At 43.1% G+C, this 11209-nt stretch overlaps 1 protein-coding gene across 1 annotated transcript in view; it reads left to right on the top strand.

Moving 5' to 3' along the window:
* Window positions 1-3769: 3769 nt before the first annotated feature.
* Window positions 3770-11209, top strand: part of LOC121723925 (voltage-dependent calcium channel subunit alpha-2/delta-1) — a 107464-nt gene continuing 100024 nt past the window's right edge. The window contains 1 exon segment of the mRNA XM_042110161.1: window positions 3770-4281. Coding sequence (XP_041966095.1) covers window positions 4193-4281 — 89 coding nt within the window. The 5' untranslated portion in view covers window positions 3770-4192.

Raw genomic sequence — 11209 nt, 5'->3', positions numbered from 1 at the left:
AAAATAACATGGTTTGCAAACGTGATCTCATGTTTGTTTTAGACTACTTTATCCATTGGTACTACCTGGTTCTGTAACCCATTACAGATAGTTTCGATGGGTCATTAGCACTGCAGGCTGACAAATCAGTGACCGTGACAGGGGGAGGGTTGATCTTAATGTCATGTAAATGAGGACCATTGTGTTCCCCTCCCATGGATTGAGGGAGAAAGTAGTCAAATTGAAAACCCTGATTTCTCAGCTTGTAGCTTATTCAAATATTATCAGATCTCCATGAGTGAAACATCATTGGATAGCTTTGAAACTACACTTTCAGAATCTGTGAATAACTCAAAATGTCTCTGGGGAGACATGTGCCTGGTTTTGTCATGCCTGGTCACAATTTGCCTATTACAAGTTCGTTTACCATCAAATTGGCTTTAAAGGTTATATTAAGGTGAACATCTTGCATAGTGTACCTTTAATGTGGACTGGACCACATTCAAACATGCTTGATGAAATACCTTGACTTCATCTGGTATGGGCCATAGGCTTTCCCCCCGACATTGTACTGGGCCTACTTCAGAGAGCACTGTTTGGCCTACCATCAAATGCTTGACCTATTTATAAAGCTGAGAACCTGTAGTTTCTTATAGCCTCCTTAAACCAAACAACTTTGACAAGATTTGGTAAAGATTCTTGAAAGATTGTAGTCTTTTGAGTAAAGCTTGAATGGGGGGCATTAGTTAAATGACTCCAATCTTTTAAGAATCTTTCCCAAATCTTGTTAAAGTTGTTTGGTGTAAGGCATTAGGAAACAATCAGAATACATGTGATGTACTGGCACAGAGTGACAGAGGCTTGAATTGTTTTTTTCTTTCTACCGGGGTACAAACATCTTCGAACTGACCACATTTTATGAAGGTATATTGGGTGCAAAAGTGGCGAGCACATTTAACTGCAGATTTTGCATGTGCACACTAAAGTCATAAATGTGTAACAGTAGAGTTGAAGTTGTACATATTTTTTTTATATATCTTGTTAACACAAAATAGGGGCTATGGGTTCACAAATCCTTTTTACAGGTACACAAATCCTATCCTGTGAGTCACAACTTTCAAGAGTCATGCACTCGACACTTTTGCTCCAATGGTTGCAGCGCAGTTGGTGCAAAAAAACATTTCCACATTCGTGTTTCATAATCTGAGAACATGCACAACATTTGTGCATTTGTAAACCCAAATGTGAACTAATGCATCCGAAGTTGTGCATCTGTGAAATAATTTCTCATTAATAAAATTCTACAGATCGCTTTGATTTTCTTGCACGACTACAAGTCACTTGATACAAGTGCTCGAATCTGCTTCTACGAGTGACGATACTTTTGCTCCTGGCTAGGTGATATAATAGGAGCAAAACGATTTGTATGTGTGCACGTCGAGCAAATCGATCGAGAAAACAAGGCGGCCGGATCTGGATCCTGGATCGCGCTCATACTACCATTGCCTGCTCATAAGGTAAGCCCTAGCCACTAGCCCCAGCTCCAGGTCGTGTGAAGCTGTGTGTAAAAGTAGATCAACATAGAAAAAAGATGAGTAGATTACAGTTATTTGTAAAGATCTGTCCATGCGTTCAATCCAGAAAAAAAAAACTGATACAGTATACACCACTTCCACCGGCAAACTTAGATCTTGCTTTACATTGACTTTATTCAGTGACCAAATAGAGCTTCTTTAATTTATGATGCAGCCCTCAACTACTTTATCTTGGTGTGAACGAGTTGTTCACGCCAAACAAAGTCAACAAAATATACCCTCCAGTGTGCGATGTATACTATTTTTTGACTTTTCAATACTTTATCTTGGTATGGTTCTTTGTATTTATTCGACTGTCTTTTTCTATGCATATAATTCTTCATGCAGTTTCTGGAAACACCAACACAAACCATACACATTCCAATCCATGTATGTTCTTGCTCCTTCATTTGCACAAGTACGAGTACAGGAGTTATATACTGTACAGTCATTTACATTATATGTATAAATTTAGCAGACGCTTTTATCCCAAGTGATTTACATATGTCAGTTATTACAAGGGCCAACTTTTCAGGCTACTGCATGCTAGCCCAGACCCTTACCCTCTACATTACCAAACACTGGTGTCCATAAACTGTGTATGAGCAACCTATTGGGATAATATCATAAAAGCGTAGAAGAAGCCATAAAGAGGCACATCAATGTGATAAGGTCTGTGTTAATAAACACCACTAGCAACACTCACGGTAGTCAGGATGGGGGTGGTGGTGGTTGGAGAGTTTGGTGGTAGAGGTGGTCACATGACAAGACCTACAGTATTCAGCTTAAAAGCAGGGGGATTGTTAATGGGAGCAGCACCTATGCTTAGGATGTGGCATGTCTCTCATGCTGGGCGCGCCAGTCCATCTCTTTTTATTTCTTTTTCTCTTGTTCTGACCTCTGTCTTTCATTTGTACGGTTCATTCTGGTTCTTTTTCACCCGGGATGTTCGAGAAAAAGCCACCAGTGGTCTTGTTCGATCCAATGTTCTCCTTGGAGTCTTTGGAGTGGTGGAGAGAGCAGCCGCTAATGGAAAGGCACACTAAACACAAAAGACAACTGAACTGAGAAGGCAGAGTGTTCTGCCATTACTAGATGCTTCTCTTTTGCTACCAGTGGTTGCGTGTGTATACTTTATGTGTGTGTGTGTATGTGTAAGTGTGCGTGTGTGTACAGTACGTGCATGCGTGGATGCTTTTATGTGTGTGTCTGTTTCATGGTGATTTGAAAAGAACTAGACTCCATCTCTTTTCTTTGTTCCTCAAGACCTCTTCTTTTCTTCCGCCTCTTCCCATCTCCCCTTTCATTTCTGCACCTTACCTCAGTCGCAGGCCTATGTCTCACCACAGCCACATCTCTATGGAGCACTAGAGAGAGAGTCAGCCGAGAGGGAGAGAGAGACAGAGAGAGAGAGAGAATGTGTGGTTGCTAAGCAATCGCTGAAAACCAAATCCCCTAGCATCTTGTTGTCTCTGCCCCAGCCTGCATCGGCAAACAGGATTTGGTGTGGCTTTAAGTTTAATTTAATCAAATGATTCAGACAGAGTTACATTTTTCAAATCAAATAACTGTTTCTAAAAAAAACATGTTTTGTTTAAATGTCTTCCACCTTGTTTTCTCAGTAACTCAGTAAAGTGTTTTTTCCTTTAATATGTTGGGGAGAAGGTCAAACACAAGTGCCTTGTGTAAAAATTGCCATGCCATGTGGGGAAAAGGCTCATAATTCTTTTGGTTTTAATTTTTGAATGCATTTTCCCAAATAAAACAAGGCAAAAAAGCTCTGCTCGTAATTATCAACAGGAAATGTGGACAGAATGTGTCACATACAAGTTACCACACACTTCCCCACACTATTTACTATGGATGGAATGCATTACTTCTGCAGATGTACAATGAATAATTAATGCACTGTCAGTTCATTGTTTATATTCACTCTCTCTCTCTCCCCCCTCCCTCTCTCCCTCTCTTTGTGTTAAAGATAACAGCTATGCATGTCTTTGTGAAATGCATCCTGACCAGGTGAGGACTGATTAACAATGTAATTCCGAAGGGAAGCACCAATCTGTTCACACTTTAAGTGAGGGAGAGAGAGAGCGCGAGCAAAAGCGTGTTTTGGTGGCATCTACAAAAGCAACCAATGGTGGGTAGGGCAACCGTAGAGGGATCATCAGGATGAGATCAGAGGGGGGCGGGTGAGACCCACCGCTATCGATTGTGCTCGCTCACTCTCTCCATGGGAGTTTGAAAACAAAGCAGGGGTGAACAAGCGAAAGAGCGCGTGTGCTGTCTGAATTTAAGGGCTGTGTCAACACGAACTGACTGAACAGGGAAAAAACTCAGGTTTTCACCTGAGAAAAGAACACTGCAGAACCGCAAGATCTTACATGAACAGACTAATTTAGACACTTGAAGAAGACGTGCAAGGCACCGACAAAAATAGCCTAACCTAGAGCAGGCTGACATGCTGGAATAACCCTGATGACGGGTAATCTGATTAGCGCGCCAAGACGTGTTGTGTTTGTGTGCGGTCTGTTCCCGAGACGCCGGCGGAGATTCACTGACTGAACTGCCCAACAGTAGGCTACATCCCCTCCTCGGGCGTCGGTGCGCATTTTGTATGCCGGTGGTTGCACCTGACCATGGTGACGTACGGACAAGCCGCCGTTTTTGTTCTGCTCTCATGGATGCTTCAATGCTCAAGTCCGTCGCCTTTTCCTTCTTCACAAGTGTAAGTAACGTTCGCGTTTGGAGTTGGAAGTTGATAGCCTACTCTCTTCCCCTCTCCCTCCCTATCCCCATATCTCATTCATCTTCCTTACGTTGTTCACCTGGTACATTGTCGTGGATATTTGTATCTTAACATTTTCCACATCCAAATTTCGTTTTGTAGACTACCCTTGTGTGTCCTCGTCCGCTCAACCTGTTAGACCACGCGAGTTATTGTGAAATGGTCTCGATCGAGTACCCTGTCTGCGCCAAAAACTGAAACCATTTTCTTTTAACCAGCCTAACTTTGTGAAATACGTGTTGATGTAAAATCTGAAAAGTAAACAGGAAACGTCACTATTCATAATGGTTAACATAACAGTATTTCCTGCAACTTTCCACATGCGAGTGAAAAAACGGTCATGTGTGTGTGTGAGAAGTAATTCCTGTCCGGCTGTATGTCAGTTGAATCGAAGAGACATTCAAGTCATTTTCTAAATAAGTAAGGACTCTCTAAAAGTATATTCTGGGCACATAATAAACTTTTATGTTTTCCATCCGCCGTAGCATCTTAACATGTGTGAAAATAATATTATGCTCAAAGAGAATGTGCATCCAGACGATGTCAACATGTCACCTTCAAAGGAAACAGAAGGAATAGATCCATAAATTCAGTCAAGGGTGCTGTTGTTTTCTCCGTGATTTGATTTGGCTCGTTTGGGCGTTGTTTTGCCCTCTGTGTCCAAGCCCAAAAAGCTCTCTCTCTCCTGGGGGCTAATTGTCCCTGTCTGCCTGGGAGAGCTATGCTACTTTAGGAGCCAGCCCAGACCTGTGGGGTAGCCTACAGTAGATGCCAGTTTATACATCAGTGAACAGATTGGTGGTATTCACATGCCTCCTGCTAAACATGTTGTCATAACCTGTGTGGTGTAGCATATAACAAATACATCTCTCTCTCTCTCTCTCACTCTCTCTTAAATTGAAATGAACTCTGTGTGTTGACCTGTCCACAACCCTATTACTGAGGCAATGATCAGGATAAAATAAACAGTCATAAATTACTTTGGCTACAATCATATAAGATGGAAAATGTTGACATTTATCCATTGACTCTGCCATAAGACTTTGGAGGGCCAGTATAAAATCTGGCTGCTGTTGTGATGAACTATGTTTTCCTAGTAAGGCAACCTTGCTCTCTCTCTCACACACACACACACCAAACACAGTTTTGCACAGTACTATATACACAATTACATATGAATATGCATACATACTCATTATTACATGTAACACACTGTAACAAAAAACTCACAAGCATACACATTTGCAGACATTTACACATACACACAATACTTCAATACACTTTCTCTGTTCTCTCTCTCGTTCTCTCATTCTCTCTTCCTCTCTCTCTCTCTTTCTCTCTCACACACACACACACACACACACAACCTCACAGTCACACGCACATACACAGGAGACAAAAACAGCCCAGGTGACAGACACAGTGGTGTGGGAGCAGCAGTTCGTCACTGTGGCTGGTGTTGAGTGTGACTGGGGAGTTGGCCAGACGGGGGGAGAGACGGATGTGCTCCTGTTCCTGCCAGTGTCGTGCTTAGCTCGCTCGCTCGCTCAAATGTGCTTATTTATTCTCCGGTGGAAGGAATGGTGTAAACGTAATACATTCTAAAGTAGATTGCCTCGAAGACTTCCAGGTGGCAATCTGGAACAACTTGAGGCGTGATGTATTGTAACTAAAACAGAATGGCGACATTAATGCATGCCTTGTGTCTCAACACCACGCCAGCCAATTTGAGAGCATGGAAGTGCATGGTTGTGGTGGACTTCTCTGGGATGTTTAAAGATGTTTAAGATGCAACTCTCTGCAGATTAGTAAATTCACAATCATTCAAGCCCATCTGACACTGAATTTTAGATGTTGGTCAGTTTTGGAACTGACATGTTTTAGTTCTTCTGTTCAGTTACACGTGGCTACTTCCTTTACTGAACAGTTATAAGGGTGAGGGTGTACAGTTACGTGATATGAGAAACTTGACACTACACATTGATATAGCTCAGTCAAAACAACAAGATAAGTTGGCTGGAAATATTTGAGTGAGCATTGTTTTTAGAGTGTACTTCTACTACAACTGTTAGCCCAACCAATACCACTGTGTAACTGCAGATAGCAGTATTGGTAACAACAAACAATGCAACAGCCTGCAATAACAAACCAATCCAAGTGGGCTCAATAAAAATAATGTGTGGTCATATGAGAATCATCTCTTGTGAGGTGCTCAGCATATTACAAAGCAACATCTCCTGTTGCGTTGTGTACTTGGAGAGGAGCACATTTTTATTGATGCCTTGAGGTAGTTCCTCTTCGAGTGGCGTCTTGCTTTTACAGTGATCTATTATTAGACCATAGTTAAAGCGTGCCTCTCTGCAGGGACTCCTGGTCCGAGAAGGTAATTATTTCCTCCACAGAGGAAGACTGCCAGGGAATCTACTCCCCCATCTCTTGTTCTCTTGCTCTTCTCTCTCTCTCTCTCTCTCTCTCTCTTTCTGGCACAAGTAGGACAAGATCTGACCCAGTTGCCTGGGAAAAAACGGGTAATAGATTCCACCCAGAGAGTTCGGGTGAGCTACGCATGGCCATGGGCATTCTCAGACAGGCGTCGAGGTAGGCACCGGCCAGGAGACATACTGGCACGCGTGCAGACAATCAAGCTGAGACACCGTCAGAGGGACAGATGGATCATCAAATAGAGATGTAGTCAGTGAAACAGCAACTGACAACACACACACACACACACAGACACATTCTCTCTCTCTCTCACACACACACACAGAGATACTCGGAACCAGATGACAGACACACTGTGACAGGACAGCAGCCTGGCCGGTAAACAGGCACAGAAGCAGACATGCTGACACGCAAAGAGGCTGAGTGAATGCACAGTGACCTGAGACAGCCAGATAGACTGGTGGTCAGCCAGATAGACAGACACACAGACACAATGACAGTGTTCAGAGATTATCAGAAGATTGACCATGAGTGACCCTGAAGGCCTGATTGATATCAAGACCGGCCACATATGAGATAATCGGACAGCGCGGTTTGAAAGACTAGGTGACCCCTCAGATCTTCCCCTGTGATGCCTTTTTCTACAGATCTACAGAGTTAAAGAGAAGGCTTTTAGTTTTTTCTGAACACATTTTCACACACACACACACACACACATTAAATGTGATCTGTGTTTACCTAAGCAAGCTCTCAGTGGGGTTTCCATGGGAACTCTTTGTTGTAACACAGAAGCCCTCAAGCATGCTGACAGGTCGCAGGGAACACAAGTCGGGGAGAAAAAGTCAGGCAGATAACCAATAAGCACCTTAGCACAGGCTGCTTCTGTGCCTCCACTGTGTCAGGGGCGCTGGCATGTTTTAGATGAGGTGAAGTTTTCGAGGGGGGTCTTCTGTGGGGTTGCCTGCTGCTTGTGAGGCTCATACTGGGTTGCTTTGCAACTCTGGCAGTCTTGTGCCACAGTGGCAGGAGAGGGACCTCTCACTTGTCACTGACCTTAATTCCCCAGGATACAAATTACCTGCCCTGATACTCATCATGCATACACTTACTTGCTGGCTTAATGACTATGGAAATGAAACATTCTTGGGGTTATTAAGCATAAGGTTTAGCACACAAGGCTATCAGTCCAGCTTTTATTCTTTTGAAATCATAGTTCCTTATGCTGAACATGGTTTGTTTTTAATATGGACCACCTCTCTCTCTCTCTCTCTCTCTCTCTCTCTCACACACACACACACACACACACACAGGATGTGGTGCCAAATGTAAGCAATGTTATAGGGTGATTGCCTCCGTCATCATTAAATTAGTTTCTTCTACGTAATTGGATTCTGGATCACACAAATGATAACACTGATCACTTGGCATTACCAATAATTCCCACATAAGAACATCAGATGGGCCTGAAGTGCAGGGATGAAACTGAGGCCAGATCAGATCCCAATGCTCCATAGACCAGAGATGCTCAGCCAAATAGCCCTCCCTAGCTGGCAGTAATTGTTGAGGCTCATTGATAAATGCCTGATCTACAAACAGTTGTTCTTGAACAGAACATCAACTCTGTGCCTTTGATGCTATGGAGCAAGATCACCTTGTTAAAGGAAAATTCCGGTATTTAGCACTTTGAGTCCCTTTTCTGGTTTGTTTTGGATGAACTAGAGTGGTGGACACCAACATTTTGACGATTGGTCCTGTCTCGACGATTGGTCCTGGCTCGGTCCTTTGGCTAGTCAGAGTGGCTGCCTACAGGCATGCTTAAACATGTCCTAAAACAACCCTTAACGTTCGTTAGTGGTGTTATATATATATACATATATATCAGCACAATGTATGATTTCCAGCCGTCTTATTTGCTATTGTGGAACTATTTTTTCAGACACCTCACAACCGCATATAAACTTCCGCTCAATATTTGAGCCTGAAGCATAGACGGTGGCGCAGTAATATCAACGTGCAATGAGTCTTCCCACAGAAATCAATGGGATTTTACAAAATGCCAAATAAAACACGACAGAAACTGTATTTCACTACGCTACTTGTTTTGTAACATCAACGAACACCACTAACCACTCGGTGAGTTGCACAGTTTTGAAAACGAACGTTAAGGGTTGTTTTAGGACATGTTTGAGCATGCCTGTAGGCAGCCACTCTGACTAGTCAAAGGCGATTCAAAACGAGTCAGAAAAGTCGAGACAGGACCAATCGTCAATATTCCGGTGTCCACCACTCTAGTTCATCCAAAACAAACCAGAAAAGGGACTCAAAGTGATAAATACCGGAATTTTCCTTTAAACTCCATGCAGATGCAATGTATTGAGATACAGAAATGAACATATTCTGTGTTTTTCTCTGTCTTTCTCTCTCTGTCTCGTGTGTGTGCACACAGACACACACACACACACAGATGAACACAGATACTTTTGTCCCGGTTTGTGAGTGTGTGCTGAACTCGCTGTGCACTCGCCTTGTTGTGTGCGTGTGGTGTGCACTGTGCCAGTGGTGATGAATGCTGCCTGGAATCAGAGCAGACCTTGGAGCCCCTCTGTTCCGCTCATCATGTCCGTCTGGGTGTCTGGGCCGCCTCCGACGTGACTGAGTGACTTAAGTCTGCCTCATGTGCCTTCCCGTTACCCAACCCCTTAGCCGCACAGATTAAGACCACTAATCGAGCATCTTATTCCACAGCTGATACCACAGTGGCACCCATGGTCTTGGAACCACTTGCGGTGTTTAGTTTGGGGAAACTTTTACTTTTACGTTTACTTTTATTTTGTTTTTATTTTTTTTGCATTAGACTAAATGATGTCTATATAAACCAACACAGATAGTAGTTAATGGAACAGGAAACGGATGTGGTCCCAATGCCATGGTGCCTTTTTAAAATATGCTAGGGTCATTGGTAGGGCGAGAATATTCAGTTGCTCAATCCAGGGTTCTTTTGAGATCAGAAGCTGGTGAGGGGCAAGAGTAGAGGTGGTTGGATGCACCACTAAGAGAAGTGTAACGATAATCAAACTAGTAAAAGTGAGATAACTTGTTTAGTTATCGGCCTTGGAGAGCTGTGTAATTGCTCTGATTTTGTCAGTGTGTATTTAGGTATGGCTTTAGCAATGGTCTCAAGTGTGGCCCAGTCAAGTCAGAGTTAGAGCTAATTTACTTATGAGTCAAAGTTGGAATTGGGCATAGTCAAGGTAGGTAGGGCTTCATTTTTTAGATGTGGTTATGGATTGATATTGTGGCTGGACTGAAAGTAGCCGTTTTCTTTCTCGCTCTAGTCTGGTGGCCAGGCTCCAGTTGGCTCGTGTTTGACTTAGCCATCACAGATGACATAATGCCGAATATAGAATGCATGTGGCTGTATGTTGATAATCAGCCAAGCCCTAGAGAGGTATGCTGCCCACACACACACACACACACACCATAGGTTCAGCCAGGGAGGGCTGATATGTTGGAGAGAATTCATCTCTGCCAGAGAGTTTGCATGGTAATAGCTCTCCCACCCGAAGTCTGATGGAGTTATCACTGCAGGGTCTGAACCATCCCTTAAGCTATCCCACCACTTTTCCTGTGTGTGTTTGTGTGTGTGTGTGTGTGTGTGTATGTGTTTGTGTCTGTGTGAGTGTTGTTTGTGAGTTTGTGCATGTCTCTCTGTCGGCTGTCTGTCTGTGCCTGTCTGGGTAGTTTATTTCACATCCTGAAAGAAAACATGGCTATGTGTTGTTTTCTCCTTCCTAACACAGCGTAAAGAATTGCATCGTTTGTAATCAGATGAAGGAAAAAGGGAGAGGGAAAGAGAGACAGAGAAGAGGTTAAGGAGGAGGAGGAGGTAAAATGGGGCCGACGACTTTGAAGGCTGTGCCAGCAGCAGTCATATTTCAGTTCTCACAGATCCATGTGGTCTTACCTGGCTTAGCCTTGTCTGACTTAGAACATTGGACGGAGGCTAATGAGAATGTGGTTTGATACTGGAGATTGTCTGGATCTTGCCGCCTAGTAAATGAGCTCTCATGGCAGCAAGACAAGACAGGCTGCTTGCAGCAACACACAAACGCACACACATACACACACACACTCATACACACCTGCGTAAAAATTGATAGCAGTATATACTATATGTGTGTATATTAATGGCTATTTTGTCAGAAAACTATACTGGATCTTGACATTTGAAGTTATTTAGTGTATTCACATCTAATTCCCAAAGAAGTCTCATACATATTCAACATTTTCAAGGTGTTTGGAAAGTGTGATATATTTCCATATGTCATATCAAGGACCAACAGACAATCTATTGTGCAGTCCTCGAAGTAGAGGAGAAAGTAGATTGCACGGTTTCGAGGAAGCGGATGTCAAGGTGGCAGGTCGA

The sequence above is a fragment of the Alosa sapidissima genome, chromosome 11 (genome assembly GCF_018492685.1).
Source record: "Alosa sapidissima isolate fAloSap1 chromosome 11, fAloSap1.pri, whole genome shotgun sequence".
Taxonomy (NCBI): Eukaryota; Metazoa; Chordata; class Actinopteri; order Clupeiformes; family Clupeidae; genus Alosa; species Alosa sapidissima.
The sequence above is the reverse complement of the archived record's forward strand: the minus strand, read 5'-3'. Positions and strand labels throughout refer to the sequence as shown.